Source organism: Globicephala melas, chromosome 20 (assembly GCF_963455315.2).
Source record: "Globicephala melas chromosome 20, mGloMel1.2, whole genome shotgun sequence".
Taxonomy (NCBI): Eukaryota; Metazoa; Chordata; class Mammalia; order Artiodactyla; family Delphinidae; genus Globicephala; species Globicephala melas.
In genome coordinates, this window is record NC_083333.1 from 11137673 (window position 1) to 11157772 (window position 20100).

General features: G+C 52.1%; 4 protein-coding genes across 9 annotated transcripts in view; 2 read left to right on the top strand and 2 right to left on the bottom strand.

Annotated features, from left to right (window-relative positions):
* The window catches only part of CXCL16 (C-X-C motif chemokine ligand 16), a 38664-nt gene extending 38148 nt beyond the window's left edge, over positions 1 to 516 (top strand). For all 4 annotated transcript variants that reach the window (XM_030862284.3, XM_060290002.2, XM_070044592.1 and 1 more), the window contains one exon: positions 211 to 516. In XM_030862284.3, the coding sequence (XP_030718144.1) occupies positions 211 to 257 (47 nt within the window). In that variant the 3' untranslated portion in view covers positions 258 to 516. The remainder of the gene's footprint in view (positions 1 to 210) is intronic.
* A 300-nt stretch (positions 517 to 816) lies between these two features.
* MED11 (mediator complex subunit 11) lies at positions 817 to 2501 on the bottom strand. Its single transcript, XM_030862313.3, has 3 exons — positions 2338 to 2501; positions 2011 to 2141; positions 817 to 1335 (listed from the first exon to the last, which is right to left on the bottom strand). Exons 1-3 carry the CDS (start codon positions 2420 to 2422, stop codon positions 1198 to 1200), a joined length of 354 nt encoding a protein of 117 aa, XP_030718173.1. The 5' UTR covers positions 2423 to 2501; the 3' UTR covers positions 817 to 1197.
* PELP1 (proline, glutamate and leucine rich protein 1) overlaps positions 2285 to 20100 on the top strand; it is a 45918-nt gene continuing 28102 nt past the window's right edge. The window contains exon 1 of the mRNA XM_030862175.3: positions 2285 to 2862. Within this exon, the coding sequence (XP_030718035.1) occupies positions 2800 to 2862 (63 nt within the window). The 5' untranslated portion in view covers positions 2285 to 2799. The remainder of the gene's footprint in view (positions 2863 to 20100) is intronic.
* Positions 11051 to 19585, bottom strand: ARRB2 (arrestin beta 2). 3 transcript variants are annotated; one of them, XM_030862262.2, is made up of 15 exons: positions 19474 to 19585; positions 16544 to 16574; positions 15854 to 15914; positions 15697 to 15741; positions 15270 to 15424; positions 14923 to 14982; positions 14486 to 14553; positions 14217 to 14352; positions 13811 to 13895; positions 13457 to 13529; positions 13027 to 13164; positions 12229 to 12312; positions 12068 to 12147; positions 11899 to 11989; positions 11051 to 11607 (listed from the first exon to the last, which is right to left on the bottom strand). In XM_030862262.2, the coding sequence occupies exons 1-15, from the start codon at positions 19494 to 19496 to the stop codon at positions 11514 to 11516; spliced, it is 1224 nt and encodes a 407-aa protein (XP_030718122.2). In that variant the 5' UTR covers positions 19497 to 19585; the 3' UTR covers positions 11051 to 11513. The 3 variants fall into 3 exon arrangements, with proteins under 3 accessions (XP_030718122.2, XP_030718121.1, XP_030718120.2); XM_030862261.2 differs by having other exon boundaries at positions 11899 to 11953; positions 15270 to 15466; XM_030862260.2 differs by having other exon boundaries at positions 15270 to 15466.

Here is a 20100-nt window from a genome sequence, read left to right on the forward strand (position 1 = left end):
CAGACAAGTGGGAGATGAAGCGATGGAGGAAGGTGGGAGCTATTCGTTCAGTTCACACATCTTTATTGAGCACCTACTGTGTACCTGATCTATAGTCAACGTTTTAGAATCTGATTCCCCAGTTCAAGCTATCACCCCTTGCCCCCGACTCCCCCCGCCCAACTTCCCTTGATCTCAGAGCTCATCTCTCAATTTCTTTATCTTTTCCAGATTTGCACCTTCATTATGTGCGTGTGGCAGCAGACGCCAATGCTTAAAGAATGGAAGCTTGTGAGGGCAGATTACGATTTATTCAGTATCAAATGCAGTTAATATACTAGAGCAATCCCTGGCACGTGGTAGGCACTCTCCACATATCTGTCGATGTTTAATACACAACTAACCAGCCACTGCCCTCTCTTAGACGTTCCCTCCATTTTTTTTTTCTATGCTGTAATTTAAAATCACCTCTTATACTAGATATTTTGTACAATTTCTGTATGTGGATTTTTTAACTACTAAAACTTATTTTTATAATTATTGACTCTTCTTTCTGCAGACATTGGTCTCATGCCCTTGCCCCGTTACCATGATTCCTGGCTTCAGCTTCTCTGCTGATGGCCACCTGACACCTTCCCCCTCAGCGCATCCCCCAATCCCTGCCAACCTCCTTGTCCCAAGTCCCTTGTGTCTTGTCCTTGTCCTTGTCTCTTCACACCACAGCAGTGTTCCTCCCCAACTTCAGCCCTCTTCCACTTTCCCACCCTCCCTCCGCACCAGCTGCCATACAGCCTGGTTTTACTTCCTCAACCCCTTACATCACCCATATATGCCCCAATGAGAGTCTGAGCTCCTTGTTTTTAGTGTTACTGTTTTTATTATCGAAACCCTTAGTTCTCATTTTATCTTTTCCAGTGAACAAAAATGTGTCTTCATTGGTCCAAGTCTACCTGGGGCAGGGACCTGAGGAAGTGGATTGGGTGTCTTGAGTCTCTGTCTCCTGTCCTGAGTTTGTCAGCGCTCGGTGAAGTGCATGGCAAGAGGAGCCAGGGCACAGCCAGGCATGGGCTTGGTCTTTAAGGTTCTCCATTCCCATCTTTTGTGCCTTCGTCCTCATGGCTTCTGACCAGCAGCACATGTACGGGGCAGCCCATGCTCTCCAGGTTCTGTCCTGGGGTGCAGGTGGAGCTCTCCTTCCAAGCTTTTCACCTGCTTGGCCTAGTTTTCCAGCATCTGCTCACAGGTTCGAGCCACCTCACTGAGCTTGAGACGAGCATAGTCCACTCGCTTCAGGGCCATCTGACAGTCCTTCCTCGAAGAGTAGCTGGAGCCCTCATGGGGCTGCCCTGTGGCCACCTACAGGACATTTAGATTGATCAAAGAAGCACCCTTCCCCTTTCCCATCTCCCCAACCAGGCATCAGGTCTCTTGTCTCATTTCTTCCCTGAGTCTGAATTTGCTATGCCACTTGGTTAGCTGGATTACCTAGGGCATATCACTGAATTTCTGTTAACCTCATCTGTAAAATGGGGATGACAGTAACTAACTACTTTCTGGAGTTGTTATAGGATTAGATAATGCAGAGTGGCACACTGTAAAAGTTTAGTAAATGGTAGTTGCTCTTATAATGACCTCAGAACCCTTCCAATACTGTTCCTTTTCTCAGGAGGTAGCCATCTGGGGCTCCATACCCTTGAGGTCTGGTCAAGTTTCTAAGAGCATATCCTGTGGCTTTCGTATTGTTTACACACCCTCTCCCAGGACTTCACCATCCAGTGGCTCATGTGATGCAACTCAGTGACAAAGGAAGCCTACCCTGGAAGGGAGGGGTCCTGCCAGGGTCAACTGGCCTGCTGGGTAGGGCTGGTCTTGCTTAGCTCCCGAGACCAAAGCTCTGCCCGGGACTCCTGAAGGCTAAGGCTAAGGCAGTGAGCTGGGCGTGTTGCACGGTCCAAGACACACACACACACACACACACACGCGTAGGACGTTCCAACACATACACACACACACACACACACACACACACACCTGAGTGAGATAGCGGATCTGAGCCGACAGCTCCGCCTCCACGTGCTGCACCGACGCGGTGAAAGCGGCTGCCTGTCGATCTAGGAGCCGCTCATTGGTTTTTTCCTTGGAAAGTTCCAAGATCACTGTACCTGCCGGGGTGGAGAGTGGGCGGGGCTCTCCGGAGACTGCCAGTATAGCCGCGCCCCAGAGCCAGCCCCACCCACCCCTGCACCCACTTAGGATCCCTCCCAACCCCACTCCCAGTCACCGGTCGGCGCATGTGCGCACGGTCGGTCTAGCTCACGCTCTCGCTGCCGCTCCTCCTCTGGTCGTCGTATCCCGAACCTGCATTCTGAAGAATGGCTCCAATTTCCCGTTCGATGTCTTCCAGGGCGCGTAATCGCTCGTTCGCCAAGCTGTAGGTAGCCATCGTTACTCCGGGATTCTCTCCTTTTGCGAAATGCTACGGAAAAGTGCCCGGAAATGGCTGTCGGTTTGCGCCCGCGCAGAGTGCGCCCCTTAGCTAACACTACAGTTCCCGGGATGCTCAGCACCGTCTCGCCTTCTCTGTTCACCTGGTGAACTACAACTCCCAGGGTCTCCTGCGCATGCCCAGGTCTGCGCCACCACCGCGTGACCACGTGTGGTAAGAGGCAATATCGAAATATTCACGCCCTTCAAACCTGTCCACCTTTACGACACTGTCTTGTGGTCTGTGTTTAATTTCTTCTACAAGAATTTAGTGAGCGTCTGCTGGGTGCTAGGTGATGATGGTGGGAGCGCTGGGGTATTACAGACTGGACAGCCATGGACCCTGTGTTTGCCTATCCCACTCCGCCACCTATCGGAGCCTGGGGAAAGCCGGACTTGGTGAGTGTGACCTTATTCGCCCTAGCGATTCCCTCTGAATGGGAGCCCTGAAACACGGACTGTCAGTATATTCTGAGAAGCTGGCTCCTATCAGCCTTTTCCCTCTCTGATCGCCTGTTAATGTGGTTGGCTCTGGGGATACAAAGGTGAGGTGAACTCTCACGTGATAGTGGGATAAATGTTTCGTTAGGGCTACGCCCAGGGTGTGTCTCTGGGAACACAGAGAAAGGATTCTGGGAGGAAATCCTGCTTGAACTGAATCTGAAGGCTTAACCAGGTGGATGAGAGCTTGGAGTGGAAAAGGGGAAGGCACAGGCAAGCGCATGGTGGTGTGAGGGGGCTTACACATTGCAAGTCCAGCAATTGCAAGTCCAGTTCAGTTTGACTGGAGTGAACGCAGTGTGGTGGTGGATAGGTGTGACTGGGGAGACTGGAGTGGGGAACCAGATCAGGAAATGGCTTGCAAGCTAAGGAATTTGGACTTTATTTTGAAAGCATTTGGGAGCCTTTGAAGGATTTTCAAGAAGTGTTTATGGAAGATTGAGAATGAAGCCAGTTTGCACAGAGTTAGCAAACGAGTGGAGACTTTCAGTTAAACTTGAGAGATCTAGCGTTTAACTTCACTCCTTTACTAAATCCTAGGAAGATAGCAATAAGGGGATTTTAGAAAGGAGTCAAGGAGAGAGAGGAGTTAATAGCAAAACTTTAGATAGAAACTGCAAGACAGAAGGGTGTGTGGTAACTGATTTAGCAGTGAAGTAATTAAGCCAGCAGTGAAGAAACCTTAGAAGCAACTCTTTTAAAATTTAATTTAATTTTTTATTGAAATATAGTTGATTGGCTTAGAAGCAAGTTGATTTACCCTTAAATCAGTGGCATCACAGTACAGCTGGGCTGTAGGTAGTACTAAAATTAGGAGGATTATTTGAAGTAGTTAGACCCCCCTGTCTCCTCCTTTATATCCTCACCCCCAACTCATCAGATTGCTGGAGGTTTCTTGGTTGGAGATGGAAACCAGAGAGTCTTTGGCATGGAGGGCACCTGGGCATGACTGTATTTAAAACAGATTGAGTGAAAGTTTATTCACTGAATGGTGGTTTCTAGAACTCTGGCAACCAGGCTTTTACCTTCCAGGTCAGAGACTGGAAGACTCTCATCTGGGGAATTTGACTATTCAGAGGAAAGATCTAAGAGTATTAACATCAGGGGTTCTCCAGCAGAGCAGTTAGCCGGATCACCCCATAGTGAAACCCACAGTTGATAAGTCCCAACTGTGTCCACAGATCTTCTGGTCAACTTCTTAGCATGTCACCCTTAAAATGAGCAGACAAAAGATTTCTAGATGTTTGCAGAAACTTTCTAACATGGAAGGCAGAGACCAAAATAAACAGAAAAAAAAACCCCAAACAAACCAAAAAAACCCCACCTCCGATGACATAGAGTAAAACTTAAGGAAAAAAAAATATTGACGCGCTTAGGTCAGAGATACTATAATAAAGGATTGAATCCAAGAAAACACACTTGAAAAATAAAACCATGAGGGAAAGAATGAAAAATTGAGCAAAAGGGTTGAAAGAGAAATTGAAGCACTCTCCCAGCAAGTAAAGCAAAAGAAAGAAGATGGCATATAGGAAAGATGATGTGAGAAAATTAGAGAATCAGTCCAGGGGGCTTAAATTCTCTGAGAACAAAGGGAAGAAAGGACTTGTGTTTCTAGATGAAAAGGACCCATTAAGTGCCCAGCATCAAGGCACCTCGTGAAATATCAGAACACTAGTCCCACAGAAAAGGGTCTTGCAGAAGCTTCCAGAGAGAAAATAGACCAGCAATCAGAATGGCCTTGATCCTCTGAATACTAACACTCCACACCAGTGGAGCAGCGCCTTCAACGTTTTTGGGGAAAGTGATTTCCAGTGTGGAGTTCTGTACTCCAGCTGTAGTAGGGTGAAGGCTAAAAATGCAGTGGCTCAACCAAATAGAACTTAACTTTTTCTCAGAAAACAGTTTGGTGTGGGTAGTTCAGTGTGCTCCACAAATCAGACCGAGACCAAGGCTAGCAAGCACTGCAGCTCTGCCATCCTTTAGGCTCTTACGCTCAAAAGTATGGTCTTCAGGCCACAGCATTGGCATTACCTAGATGCTTTTTAGAAATGCAGGATCTCAGGCCCCACCACAGACCCACTGCATCAGTATCTGTGTTTGAAGATCCCAGGGGATCTGTATACACAGTATACTTTGAGAAACACTGCTTTTCCCTTCCAGGTGATCTGTATGCACAGTAAACTTTGAGAAACGCTGCTTTGCTCTGGGACATTGCTGTGTGCAACGTCAAAACTGGGTTGCTGCCCTCTGTGGGCTGCAGCTGGCAGGAAGGCAGAAGAGTAAATATGGAGGAGGCACACCTGTCTCAGAGGTCTGGCTAGGGAGTGGCACATATAATTTCTACTTACATTCCTTTGAAGAAAACCCAGTCATGTGGTCTTACCAGCTCCGGGGTTCTGGGAAATCCAGTCCTTACCTAGGTGGCTAGCTATTATTCTAGCACCGTGGCAGAATAGGTTTTAGGGGATATCTAGACTCTCACAACAGCCCAACTATCAATAACGAAGATAGAATAAGGACATTTTGATATGTACAAGGTCTCAAGTTTCTCTTCCAAGTACCCTTCTCAGGAGGTGACTAGAATTAGACCCTAGTCAGAAGGCTCCTGGAGAGAGATTTTTCAAGGAGATGGAAGAGATAACATCTGTTTTGTTTTGAATGAGTTGAGAGGATACCCAGATTTTTGGAGGAGAGTATAGAGCAGAATTAGTGATAAATCAGAGAATAAGCAAATTTTAAAAATGATAACTATTCAGGGAAAACAGTTGTGCAAGAAGAGAAAGGTAATCATAATAGACCACATGACACAGCTATGGATAACATTTGCAGTAAATCCTGGATGTTGATCTAACCCCGATTGATAGAATTCCCTTGGGAGAGCTTCCCATGTCGGGGCAGGGGGGCGAAAGGGCGCTCAGGCTTCACCTTACATGGCAGGAAGCCCATAGACAATGCTTAAAACAAAAATCAAGAAGTAGCAAAACAAGCATGTTGTTTAGAGATGGAGGTAAATGCCAAAAGAAACATCGAACGGAGGTGAAAGTAATTGCCTCTGAGGGGAAGGAAATTGCAGGGGGAAGGAGTTTACTTTTTCTTGTAATAGCCCTTGTAGTCGTATCTGACTCCTTCAACTATGTGGATATACAACTTTGAAAATAAAAATTAAATAAACATGAAAAGCGAGAGAGGAGATAGACTTGACTGTGAAAGAGCCCTGAGTGTGGAGGAGTGTGTTTTCTTTGGTTTCCTGCCTTTATCCCTCCCTTTTTCCCTCCTTCCCTCTCTGCCTTCCTTCCTCTCTCCCTTTCTTCCTTTAACGGAAGAGACTTGCACGGGTCTATTTACCATGGAGGAAGAACCAGTAGAGAGAGGCAGAGTTTGAAGAGCTGGGGGCGGTTTGATGAATCAAGGTCTCAGAGGAGGTGGGAGGGGGAGCGATCTGAGCACAGGTGGAGGGATTAGCTTCGACCTGGAGGCGGCACCTTAGCCTTGGTTGTGTAGGAGAAACGGTGTCGATGTCGATGTCGGTGCTTGCTTGTCGGTAGGAGGTGGGAATTAAAAATCATTCATCCCTCAGACACTAATCTCTGTGAAGAGCGGGAGAAGTCACTCTGAATGTGAGGAAGGTTTAGAAAATTAGTGAGTTGGATGGGAGCAGGAATAGGAGGTGACCAGGGACGTGGAGGGGGACAGGGGGTTATCAGGTGTTGAGGGCCCAGCTGAGGTTAAAGGCCATAGGTTTGTAGTGGCCCAAATCCGTAGCCGGCGCCTAGTACGGTGTTGGCACCTAGGATGCGTTAAAAATATTTGTTGGATGAATGAGCAAATATGTGGTTGTGTGAATTTTCTCTGGCAGTGCCTCAGCAGCCCCTTGTTGGAGGGGACAAGGGCGGGGTGGTGGTTAGAGCCAAGAGTGGGGTTTGAGAGCAGGTTTTGTGAGAGGAGGAACAGTTGACGGTGCTGATGAGATAGTGGTTGATGTGATGATCCTGAAGTTTAGTCTGGAAAGACAAGCAAGTGTTAAATTGCGAGAAAACAGAAGGGCCAAGAGCTTGGTGACAAAAAACCAAGAAGTCATTAAAAAAAAAGTGATTATAATTGACTACATATTAAATATAAAAATTATGAATTATTAAAAATACCAGAAGCAAAATACTCTGAAGCTAGAAGTGATGGTTGCACAACATTTTGCATGAACTAAGTGCCACCGAATTTTACACTTTAAAATGCTTAACTTGGGACTTTCCTGGCGGCACAGTGCTTAAGAATCCGCCTGCCAGTGCAGGGGACACTGGTCCGGGAAGATCCCACGTGCCGCAGAGCCACTAAGCACGTGAGCCACAACTATGGAGCCTGTGCTCTAGAGCCCATAAACCACAACTACTGAGCCCACGTGCTGCAAGTACTGAGCCCTTGTGCCACAACTACTGAAGCCCGTGCACCTAGAGCCTGTGCTCCGCAACAAGAGAAGCTGCCACGAGAAGCCCGCGCATAGCAACGAAGACCCAACGCGGCAAAAATAAATAAATAAAATAAATAAAATGGTTAACTTTATGTTATATGAATTTTACCTCAGTAAAAAGAAAAGAAAAAAAAAGCTAGGAACCAATTCAGAAGACAAAGCGGGACAAATATGAGCAAAATAAATGACAAAGGGTTAATTGCTTTACTATATAAAGAGTTCTTAGGGTACTTCTAGAAAAACAACATCAACCCAGTAAATCGGGTTCATCCTCACTCATGATCAAAGAGATGCAAATTAAAACTAGGGTGATACCATGTCATCTGCTTGATTGGCAGTAATGAAAAAGGCGCTCACCCTTTTTTTTCTCATTTTTTAAAAAAGTTTTTATTGAAGTATAGTCGATTTATAATGTTGTGTTAGTTTTAGGTGTACAGCAAAGTGATTCAGTTATATGTATACTTTTTTATATATATATATATATATACTTTTTACATATATACTTTTTTTTTTTTTGGCCACACTCTGTGGGATCTTAGTTCCCCAACCAGGGATCGAACCCGTGCCCCCTGCAGTGGAAGCGTGTAGTCTTAACCGCTGGACCACCAGGGAAGTCCCTGTATACTTTTATATTTATATGTTGGGTTGGCCAAAAAGGTCGTCCGGGTTTTTCCATAAGATATTACATAAGATGTTCTGTAACATCTTGTGGAAAAACCCGAACGACCTCTGTAACATCTTACAGAAAAACCCAAACGACCTTTCTGGCCAGCCGGATACTTACATATATATATATACTTTTTCAGATTCTTTTCCATTATAGGTTATTACAAGATGTTGAGTGTAGTTCCCTGTGCTACACAGTAGGTCCTGTTGGTTATCTATTTTATATACAGTAGTGATGCTTACCCTCTTTGACCCACCAATTCTACTTTTTTTTTTGACCACGTGGTGGTTTGTGGGATCTTAGTTCCCTGACCAGGGATTGAACCCAGGGCCTTGGCAGTGAAAACAGGGAGTCCTAACCACTGGACTGCCAGGGAATTCCTCCACCAATTCTACTTTTAAGAGTTTGTCCTACAAACGCACTTTGCATGTGCAAAAAGACATATCCTCAAGGATAATTATTGTAATACTGTTTGAATTAGCAAGAGTGGACATCCTTCATGTCCATCGATAGAAAATTGGTAAAAGTAAATGACATCTAGGCAATGGAAAGTTAGGCAACTCTTTTTAAAAAATATATTTTATTTATTTATTTATTTTTGGCTGCATTGAGTCTTCGTTGCTGCGTGCAGGCTTCCTCTAGTTGCGGCGAGCGGGGGCTACTCTTCATTGCGGTGTGCGGGCTTCTCATTGTGGTGTCTTCTCTTGTCGTGGAGCACAGGCTCTAGGCGCGCGCAGGCTTCAGTAGTTGTGGCACGCGGGTCAGTAGTTGTGGTTCGCGAGCTCTAGAGCGCAGGCTCAGTAGTTGTGGTGCACGGGCTTAGCTGCTCCGCGGCATGTGGGATCTAACCGGACCAGGGCTCGAACCCGTGACTCCTGCATTGGCAGGTGGATTCTTAACCACTGCGCTACCAGGGAAGCCCCTAGGCAACTCTTTAAAAGAATGAGGTAGATCTATGTGGATTGCTAAAGGAATGTTCTCCTAGCTGCATTATTAAGGGAAAAAAGCAAGGTGGAGAAGGGTGTGCAACTATCTGTATTTAAAATAAGGCGGAAATATGTTCATATGTATATGCTGTGTCTGAAGAATGTCTTTGGAAGAGTGATCAAGGAACTGCTAATAATGATCGCCTCTGGCAATGAGACATGGGAGGCTGGGGATCAGGGGCATGAGGGAGCCTTCTGTTCACTCTTTACTGTTGAGATTTTTTTTTTTTTAAGCCATGTGCTTGTTTTACTTAAAAACATTAAAAACGTGAAAAGCTAAAAGAAAAAAAGGCATTGTTTCTCAAAGCGTGTGCTAATTCACAATCCCGATTCATGGATTCTTCCTGGGATCGACTGAATCAGAATTGGGGAAGGTAGAAGCCTGGGACTGTGTGTTTATCGCGTACCCCAGAGGATTCTGATTCACCTGAAAAAGTTTGAGATCCACGGGCCAAGAGCTCAGAGGTCAAGGAGCAGGTTCGTGGTTGTCAGAGGGATGATGACGGTCCCTTCACATGAAGAAGACCAGGGCGTGCAGGGTAGGCTGCTGCTGTGGAGAGGTAAGCAAGGTCATTGGCATTTTGGCAGCACTTAAAGCCTGTGGGTAAATCATGATTTAATTAGATGTCATGAGCCGTAACATAGACTAAAGGCCTGTATGAGTGGCTCCATTTGCCTCACCAGCCTCATCTGGAACTACTTTGCCACTGGCTGTCTCTGTCCCAGTCCCTCTGGCCTCTTTCAGTCTTGAAATGTGCTCTGTTCCCTTCTGCCTTCACACGTGGTGTTACTTTTTTTTTTTTTTTTTTTTTTTTTGCGGTACGCGGGCCTCTCACTGTTGCGGCGTCTCCCGTTGCGGAGCACAGGCTCTGGACGCGCAGGCTCAGCGGCCATGGCTCACGGGCCCAGCCGCTCCGCGGCATGTGGGATCTTCCCGGACCGGGGCACGAACTCGTGTCCCCTGCATCGGCAGGCGGACTCTCAACCACTGCGCCACCAGGGAAGCCCCGTGGTGTTACTTTTGCCTGGGATACTGGAACTCCTCATCTTCCAGTACTCTGCTCAAAGGTCACTACCTCCAGTGAAATCTTCTTCCAGCCCTAGCCTAGATCAGAACTCCCTAGCTCCTGCATTTCTCCTTTGGAGCACAGATACTGCAATGATTTAATGTTTGCTTCGGTCACTGCCAACCCTATACTATGCCTGGCACATAATAGGGGTTTAAATCAAGATTGTTCATGGAATGAATGAATGAGCCTTAAGAGAAAAAGGAGAAACGTTGGGCTGCAGGAATGGGAGTGGGTGGTGGGGTGAGGGATGTCAGTGGAGTACTGCTAACTCCCTCCAGCCTAGCCTGGGGCTTCGGCCAAGCCTCTGGGAGTCCCTGATGGATGTCAGAGGAGCAGCAGTAGGATGTAGCTTCTTGGACTTGTCCACAGCAGCATGACTCCCTTTGGCTGCCCAAAGCCTCGGTGTCTGTGTTACAGCGTAAGGACCAGGCTCCACAGAGATGTGTGTCGTGTGGCTTCTGCCTGCAGCCGTGGTGCCGCTGAGCCCCAGGAGTGGACAGCTTGAGCAACCATAAAGAGCAGTGGAAATGCACACACTTGGTCACGACAGGTCACCATGCAGTCGTGTGTGTCAGCTGCAACAGGGAATGGCCTGCCCTGCGCACCTCCCAAGAACATCTAGTCTGCAGGGAAGTGAGGAGTTATTCCCTCTGTAAATGAGTGAGTTTACTTTGTGGCTTTACCAAACTGTACCTTTGAGTTGGGACTGACCAAATCAAGTTTCCATGTTTACCTTGGAGCTCAGGTACAGCTCAACCATTCAGTAAACGTTTACTGACAGCCTATGGGCCGGCCAGGTGCCACGCAGGTGCAGAGAAGAGACTGCGTCCACACTCACAGCTGACAGTCATGGGTACGCACACTATGTGCTCCTTAAACGCTGCATAGAAAACACACACGCTCGTGCCTATTAAAAGGTTTATTTTCTTCTTTATGCTCAGAAGCAAAGAACTGGCCTTGCCCCCCAAAGGGTCTCATCCTGAAGGAATGGGAGGCAGAGATAGTGACAGGAGGGGGTGTTGGTGTGAGGTTGAATGTGGGAGCTCTTCCCCCCGCCCTTTCCCTACTGTCCTCTTCAGTGTCCCCCTCCAAAACATTTAGGTACAAACCCAGCTTGCCACCCACTGGGGGGCTGGGGAAGCACAGCCGTAGTCAAAAAATTAATGCCCACGATTCACAAGAGATGGGTCCAGTGTGTATCTGGTGGGGGATAGGGGAGGGAGGGAGGGGAGGGGTTGGTTGAGGAAGCCGCTGGGTGGAGGGGAAAGGACGAGAGGCTGGGATCCCCCCCGGTGACAGTGGGGGTCTTGGTCCTGCCCCTACGTATCCCAGCACCATCCACGCCCTTCTTCCAGCCCCGTTTCCTAGCAGAACTGGTCGTCGTAGTCCTCGTCCTTCATCCCCTTCAGCCGAAGCCGGGCAAAGTCCTCAAACACGATGTCGTCATCTGTGGCATAGCTTGGTGGTGGAGAGGAGGGGTGAGGCGAGGGCTCCAGCCCTCCTTCTCCACCTCCCACACCCCTCCCGGAGACAGAGGTGCTGGGGCAGCCGCGGGGCTGGAGGTATTTGCAAGAAGGGACAGAGAAGGGGAGGTAATTGGCAGCTCACATGGCTAAGTCCTCTCTATTGGATGCTTCAACCATCCCTCCCCCAAGAGAAAAACAATGAGGGGCAGAGGGTAGGTTTGAACGTTACAGGAATCTATCCAAAGAGAGTCAAAGCTAGGAAGGTAGGGGGTGAGTCTCTTACTTGGTATCAAATTCAATGAGGTTGGTGTCCACAGGGGCATCTGTTTCAGGAGCAGCTGAGGGGAGGAGGAGAGTGGGGGGGTGGGGGGTTGCTGAAAGGACCGGCTTTTTCCTCCACTGGCCTTGCTTCAGGCCTTCCCTTGCGGGGCTTGGGCGGGTGGCAAGCTCACCTGACTGGGGTCTGGGGAGGGTGATGTGGTCATGGGGTTTGGGGTGCATAAGAACAAAAGGCAGTTCCACGGAGACATCCCTGGGGAGAGAGGCACGGTGATGAGATGACACTGCAGCGCCAGAGGAAAGCCCTGCGCCACCGCCCCACCCCAGCACTCACCCGCCTCGAGACACCACCAGCTTCACCTTGACCCTGTAGGACACCAGGATTCCCAGCACCTCCTTGTTGGCACCCTCCTTAACGCTGCAAGTGGGAGGAGGAGTTGGACCAGAGCCCATTGCCCTGCGCCCTAGGCTGGTCTCGTGTAAGGTACCCGGCTGCGTCCTTCCTCTCATCTTCTCAGTTCTCTCCAGTAAAAGCCCAAGTCCTTGTGACCCGGCAGCCCTGCACTGTCTTGCTCTCCATGAGCCCTCTGACCTCACTTCCTGCTCCCACGCTGGCCTCAAGGCCTGCTGTGTGTGGTCGTGTACAGAGGCGCCAGTGTGGGTGAAATCCAGCCCACCGTTGGCGGAGCTGTTCCGAGAGGCACGGGGCCCGCAGAGGCCAGCAGTGGCTCTGCGGCCCCTCCTGCCGCCTCAGACACACGGGGCCGTCTGCCTCCGCATCTTTGTGCCTGTAGTACCCTCTGCCCAGAGCGCTCTTCCCCTGCGCATCCACAGTACCTACTTCCTTTATATCTTTCCTCAGAATTCACCTCTGGATTACGCGCCCGCCCCCCCCCCCGCCCCCGCCGCGGCTTTATATCTCCTTTCTCTGCCTTGCTTTTTCTCCTCAACACCTATGACTGAACATGCCTTATATTTTGCCATTTATCTGATCTGTCTGGCCTCCGTCTCCGAGAATGTAAGAGATGTTTTGGGTCTGTTCTGTTCACCGATAGAGCCTGGCACACACCTGGCGTGGAACGAGTGTCTGTCTCCTGTGCTGCAGGACTCCCCTCCCCCAGCCCCCCCTCACATGGTGCTGGATGCCAGGTTGGTGTCCTCGTGCTTGAGCTTCCCGTCCAGGGCGAGACCGCGCTTCTCCCGGTTGTTGCTGAGCAGGGGGGTTATGGTGTACACCTTACAGAACGTGGAACTGGGCGACACCTGGTCACTGGGGGATGGGGACAAGAGAGCGAGACTCTGGGGGCGCAGATGGGGTGAGGGGGCAGCTCCCACCCCCAGCAGCTTCTCCCCGGTCACTAGCCCCTGCCCTCTTTGGGCACAGGTCACAGGGAGGAGGTTTTGGCTCGACCTGCTCAATAAAATGAGCAGCTCAGAGCCACTCAGCTGGAGGGAATGCCCTTGTAAGTGGACAGTTCGGGAAGAATTGCCCCCCAACCTCATGTTCCCTGGGCCTGTTCTTGCCCCCTGAGGTTGGGACCCAGGGCTGTTGTGCTACTCACTCTTGTTCGATCTGAGCCACAGGACACTTGTACTGGGCGGTGCTGAAGAGGCAGATGTCGGCGTACTGTCTCACTGTGGGGTGGGGTAGGGCCAAGCAGCTCCGCATGGAGTGCCGGCAGCCCCCCCCCCCCCGCCAACTCCAGCCCCAGGCAAGGGCCCCGGCCCCTCTGATAACCCGCACCCTCCCCCTAGCAGTAAACCCCATCCCCATCTCATCCTGGGACAGACAGCCTGAGTCCTTTGAGCCCCTCGGGTCTCCCCACTGGGCTATGTCCTGGGGCTGAGCTGATGCCTGAGGCCACATTTGCAGCAACTCCCTCCCCTAAGACACTTTTCCAACCCCGATGTCCTACCAGAGACTTTGATCTTCTTGACAGTCTTGGTGGAGTTGTTGGTGACGTGGACATTGACATTGAGGGGCTCCCCATGGTAGTACAGCTTTTGAGTAGGGGGGGTCAGGTTAATCGGATCTTTTTTCACTGGTCCCATTATTAGTGTGCCCCCTGACACACACACACACACACACACACACACACACACACACACACACACACACACACACACACACACACACACACACACACACACACACACACACACACACACACACACACACACACACACACACTGCTAGGCCTCCTCCCTCTAAACCCAAGCCCACCCCCAGCTAAGGTGGCCTCCTTTAAAAACACCATCCTGACATGTGGCTTCACCCCTCCCCCCCCCCCCGGGTCTGCAGCAGCTGGGTCCCCACCCCACCTCCTTGTCCAGGGAAGCCTCAAGGTGGAGGGACCGGTCAGACATGAGGAAGTGGCGTGTGGTTTCAGCCGAAGGCTGGGGGCCGGGTTTCTCTGGGGCAAACTGCACCTTTCGGATCACCAGACGCACGGAGTTCCTGGGGGCAGAGATGAGGGGTGAGAGGGTCAGTCCTCAGAGGCCCAGACACTGGCTCCCGCCTCCCACAGGGGCCTGGGGCTCCTGGGACCCAGAGGGAATGGTCAGACCTGAGGGGAGGTTGCTTCTCTCACCTTTTGTGGCTTTTCTCTTCTAGTGATTTGGCACAGAAGGCTCGAATCTCAAAGTCTACCCCACAGGCCTTGGGAGGGGGAGAAAAGGTCACATTTTACACAAGGCCTCTGCCACTGCCGCCACTCACTTCCTTCCCACTTCCCTGTCTTGGCCATGGACTCTTGCCCCATCATGGTCTGAGGAGCGTAGGGCCTGGGTCTTCCGCCTCTGCCTCCCCGAGGCCCGGCCCGGTAGAGGCTCGGTCCTCGCTGCACAAGATGAGCCCCTCTACTCAGGGCCGTGCAGGTCAAGAGCAGGAGGTGTCGCAACTGAACAGTGACCGTTCCATACACCCACTGCCATCGGGGACATTTCCCTATCCTTAGTCCCACCCTGACGCCTCCTCCCACCCCCTGGTGTGTCCCCTGGCTCTTGCTGGACCCTGTTCCTCCCATACCTTCCCTGTGTCCTCTGGGCCTGGCTGCAGGGTGACGGAGCAGGGCAGGTTCTGGGGTATCTGTGGCAGAAGAAAAGAGTTCAGTTCTTCCAGAAAGCCCCAGAATCTTCCTCCCAATCTCAAGAGGTTGGAGGACTCCTGGAGAAGAGAAAGGAAAAAGGAAGGGGCCCCGGGGGGAGGCAAAGAGGCAAGGGCTTCCTGAGTGCAGGGTGACCCTGAAGCAGGGGTTCTAGGGTCCCTCCTCACTGTTTCTCCCAGACCTGCCCTTAACAGGTGCCTCACCCCCCCACCCCACCCCCAACACAGTCCCAGACGCCTTGCTCTGCAGAGGGTGGGGGTGTCCTCACTGTGAAAAAAAAGGGGTGGGCATGCTTGCCCAGCTTCCTCAGCAGCCGGTCCTGCAGGCGGGTGGGGGGCCGGGGCGGGTTGGGCGTTGGGGGGAAGGCCTGGTAGTTGGCGATGAACAGGTCCTTGCGGAAGGACAGGCCCAGCACATCCAGGTCTTCGCGGCCATAGCGGAAGGCACAGGTGAGGGTCACAAACACTGGCAAAGGTGGGCAAGGTAGGGTGGTCAGGAGCCCCCCTCCCACAGTCCCCTCACCTCCTAGCAGCAGCTGCTCCTTCCTCAGCAGCATAAAACCTGCCTGAATCCTACTCCTGGCTTCCGCCTCGGCCCTCCGTCTCCCCAGGGCCCCTCTCAATGCCAGCCCATTTCATTTCCCCACCTCCCTCTTTCCCTCCCTCCCCTGGGGCCCCTGGACTCAGGGCCAGTACCTTTGCGGTCCTTCAAATAGTCAGGGTCCACTAGCACCACGCCATCTGGGAAGGGGACACATGAGCTCAGTTCCTGTCAGGGCCTCTCCTCCATTCCTGGGCCCAGGAACTTCCTCCCCTCTTGGGGCACATGATGCCACTTTCTGGGCACACTTACCTACAGGATCCACTTTGTCCAGGTGATCTACAAAGTCCCGCTTGCCCAGGTACACGGTGAGCTGAGGATGCAGAGGGGTCACAGGGAAGATGGGTAGGCGGGTGGCAGGGCTTCAGAGCCCTCAGAAGTGGCTGCCCTGACCCTGGGCTTCCCAGCCTGGGGTATCTGAAGGAGTTTCTCCTGGTTTCCTCCCAGTGGGGTTGGAAGAGGAGAGTGGTGGGCTTTGCCGGACTAGCCAATCTTGAGGCTTTTTAACTGCTCCCCAATATCTTTTCGCACTTCTGAACGCACACTGTGTGTGCGTGGGTCCAGGAGGACCTGGCGCTAGGCAGGCAGTTAGAGAGCCTCACTGCATGTCCTCAAGGACTTCTGGGATAAACAGGCATAGCTTGGGGGGATGTTATCTGTTCCCAGCCCCAGGCACCCGTGGGTTGGCTCCTAAGAGGGCTCCAGGCGTGAGCTTCTGGCCCCTCCCCCTTGGCCTCACTTAGGGACCCAAACTGAACTGAGCCTGTCCCCACCCAGCCCTGTTGCTGGCTCAGGCCTTTGCGGCAAGGGGCTTCAGGAGGGAAGGAAGTTGGCTCTTAGCTGTCACAGGAAGTGGGGAGCTTGGGGTTGGGGACTGTCTAGGGCAGGCTGGGCCTTGTGAGGGCCCAGGGAGGGTTGGGAGAAGCACTGTGGGAGACTCACCTTGCAGTTGGGACTTGACTTCTTGAAGACCCTGACAAAACAGAAAGGGAAACCCCACTGCCTCCCTCAGACTCAGCAGGGACCCCGGTGCCAAGACCTTGTCCCTCCCAGCCTGAGAAGCAGAGGTCACCCGAGATTCCTGCCTGGAGGCTTTGGGGCCTTACCTAGCCCTACCTGTTCCCACTTCTTCCCAGAAGGAAAGGTAACCAGAGGTCCTTAATACTCCCAGCATGGCAGCCCCTCAAAGCTGGTTGCCATGTCAATGCCCCCCCACCCCCCATAGTTCCCCTCCTCCCATGGCAGTGGCCACTGGTAGCCAGAGGAACCACTCAGGCTCTTCCCAGAGGACCTCCCCCAGGGGAACCTGAATGGACAGGTTGCAGTAGTGTCTGTGTAAGGCCTAACTCTCTTTCCATCTCTGGTCTCCACCTCCCACAAGAGCTGGAGTACTTGAAAGAGCGATGGCTCTAAAATGGTTTCTATTATGGGCAGTACCTAAGTGTGACCCTACTCTCCATTAACCTCCAACTGTCCCCATCTCTGATCTCAGCAGCTTAAAAGCTTATTTGTCTTTCAAGGCCCAGCTCAGATATCACCTCCTTTAGAAAGCAGATCCAGCCCAGACTCTGGTCACTCCCTTTTTTGGGATTCCTGTCACATGTTGTTTATGCTTTACCTATGGTGTGATAGCGTGCAAGGGCAGTTAGCTGTGTATCATCTATCTCACCAGATGGACTGTGAACAGCAGAGGCCTTATTAATTTGGGTGTCCCCAGCACAGCACCAGCCATGAGGCAAACATGAGGATGCTGGCTAACATTTATTGGATGAATGGTCTATGCTCAGCACTGTTGCAAGTATTTCATGTGTGTTATCTCATTTAACACTCTTAGCAACCCAATGATGGGAGATCCTAATGTTCCTATTTTACAGGTGAGGAGACTGAGGCACAGAAGAGGTCAAATATTTTACCTAAGGTCACAGAGAGTAAATGGTGGAATTTGGGTGCAAACAGGTATTCTGGCTCTTCATCACGAAACTATTGTACTATCCTGCCTCTGTTATTGGCATTAGGTTTGTTGGAGTGAAGGAGATTCACTTTCCAGTTGCTGAAACAATCAAAGCCTGGACTCCACCCATTGCTGGGAGGGTAGGGAGGTGTCTGGCAACCCCTGTGTCCTGGCCACAGTGGGCCTATTCTTTGCTGCACCATCTTACTCCTCCCAATCCACTCTGCCTCTGTAGTGATATCTGTGAAGGGTCCCCAGGTAGCAGAAATTGAAATCCTGCCAAGTGGCCCATCCCTCCTCTAACTCCACCACCCCAGTTTTTGCTATAACAACTTCACATGCCCCTTCTTCCCAGAAGGCCAAGCTATCCAAAGACTATAAGGCATAGGGTATGGAGGCCCCCAGGTATCCCCATCTAATAAAGAAGAGCAAACATTGGTAAGGTGGCAGCTAGGATAAGCACCCTATCTCCTGTCCCCACTTGGGGGCTGACTGCTGTGGCATCCTCCAGCTCTCCCTCCCCTTTGCTTCTGGTTTTCCTCTTTGTCCTAGTGTTTCTTCCTATTAGGAGTACTGGCAGAGGGTTGGGACAGCCACAATCCGTTGGACAACTGGAGTGTGGCTCTGGGGTAATTGCCCTGAAGTAGCTGCAGGTCACCTGCCCTTTAGATTCTAACCCAGCCAGCCTCCTGCGGGCTAGGGAGGAGCAGTGTGTATACTGAGGTTGGCATGACCAGAGAGGTACCCAGTGAGGGGGCAGGGGGCAGCAGAAGCAGATGCCCCTTCACACTTCCTGCTATTCTCTCCATTTCCTGTGGCCCAGAATTTGATGGGGGTGGGAGGAATTGTGCCAAGTCAGCAGTCCCCCTTTGGTCCATCCGTCCCCCTCCCTGAACCACATAACGGAAATCTGGGGCCTCCCTCAAGTCAGCAACTTCCCCTTTCTCTGTGTTTAACCCCTAATCCAGGACACCAATCCTCCCTCCGATCATCTCTCCAATATCAGTTGACTTGGTGCTCAGAAACCTATGCTTTCCTACTCTACGGGTGGGGAGTGGTAGGGCTGGTAAAAATTTTTTTGCAGAACAAGTGACAGACCAGAACCAGGCCCCCATTCCTGATCCTCTCCGGAGAGAAGCAAATAGCCCCACTCTTTTTCCTCTTTTGCTCCTGCTCTCCAGGGATTCAGGCGTTCACCCACTGCCCCCTTGGGGGTGTTGGGTCACAACAGGAAGTGGATTTTGCTAGAGACCAAAAAAGAGAACTCGGGGTGTCAGTGGAAGGAAGGAGCCTCGATTGCACAGAAAACATCCGGGGAGTGGATGGCGTGCCCAGGGCAGACACAGCTTCCCCTCACTCCCGGGAAGAGGGGTAAGGCCCAGAATCGGGGAGGGTCGCCAAGCACTCTGCTCCACCAAGATGAAGCTGTGGCTCCTAGCAACCCGGGGGAAGGCAGAAGTTTGGAAGCGGAGCCACCCGGCCTTGGGACAGGTTGGGGCAGCCCGACTGCCTGTGGGTTACTGGACAGGAGGCGTTCCAGTGGCTCGGAACGAGTCTAGGGGGGCGATCCCCTCCTGGCATCCAGCCTGCCCATACCCGTCCCCTCGGGGCCGGCCACCTGCTCCGCCCTCCTCCGCCCCTGCATCGCAGCCTGTACTGGAGTCGTCCGGCCCCCACATCTCTGCGAGAACCCAGATGCAGGTTTCCTGATCGCCTTCAGCCCTCGCTTTCTGCATGGGCTGTGGCATGCGTTCCCCTCATCATCCCCGAGGACCTAGGCGTGCGGCCCCGGATGGCTGTCCCCTAGGGACCCAGGAGTCCGACCCCCGGATTCTCTCCCCCGGGTTCCTGTCTGGGGACCGTCCCGGCACCCGCCCCGAGCCGCCGCCCACGTCCCGCTGCGTGGCCCCACCTCTCTTACCTGGTCCCGGGTTTCTCCCCCATGGTGCGCGCGCCCGCCGCCCGCCCGGTTCGCGGCTAGCTCGCAGCCTCCTAGCCCGCTGCCAGGTCCCTGCTCCTCCCCGCGCCACTGCGCACGCGCGCCCCCGCTCTTTCTCCACTCCCCCCTCCCCTCTTTTCCCCCCCCCCGCCTCGGATCCTGGGGAACCGGGGCCAGATGCGTCAGCCCGGATCGCGCGCGCCACGGCGCTGCCCGCCCTCTCTTCACAGACACGCGCGGTGATTGGCTCCACCCGCTCCCCTCAGCACTCCAGCCCCACCCTTCCCGAAGGATCCCTCGCCGGCGCGCGCTGCTACACCCTGCTCTTCCCGCCCATCTCTCCGCCCCTCCGCACCCGCTTAGGAACTGATTTGGCCTCCTCAAACGAAGGCGCCCGCCTTCTAAGAGACTAAAGCCCTCTGATTGGTTCCCTGCATCCAGGACCCTGCAGGGGTCCCCTCCCCTTTGTTTGCTTTCTTAGTGGCGGTGGAGGCGAAGGCGGTGGTGGGGGCGGTGCAGGAGCTCAAGCACAGTCTAGGAAGGAGGATGAGGAGAGGCACACGTGGGTGAACGGTTCCAGTTGCGTGATGCTCGCCTATTGCGCGCCTC

Coding starts and splice junctions, on each gene's coding strand:
- MED11 (XM_030862313.3), bottom strand. CDS start 2,422: ATGGCTACCTACAGCTTGGCGAACGAGCGATTACGCGCCCTGGAAGAC. Junction 2,142..2,337: donor AGCCATTCTTCAGAATGCAG/GTTCGGGATACG, acceptor CCACCCCGGCAG/GTACAGTGATCTTGGAACTT. Junction 1,336..2,010: donor AGATCCGCTATCTCACTCAG/GTGTGTGTGTGT, acceptor AATGTCCTGTAG/GTGGCCACAGGGCAGCCCCA.
- ARRB2 (XM_030862260.2), bottom strand. CDS start 19,496: ATGGGGGAGAAACCCGGGACCAG. Junction 15,467..15,696: donor CTATTTGAAGGACCGCAAAG/GTACTGGCCCTG, acceptor CACCTTTGCCAG/TGTTTGTGACCCTCACCTGT. Junction 12,313..13,026: donor AACCTGGCATCCAGCACCAT/GTGAGGGGGGGC, acceptor TCCCACTTGCAG/CGTTAAGGAGGGTGCCAACA.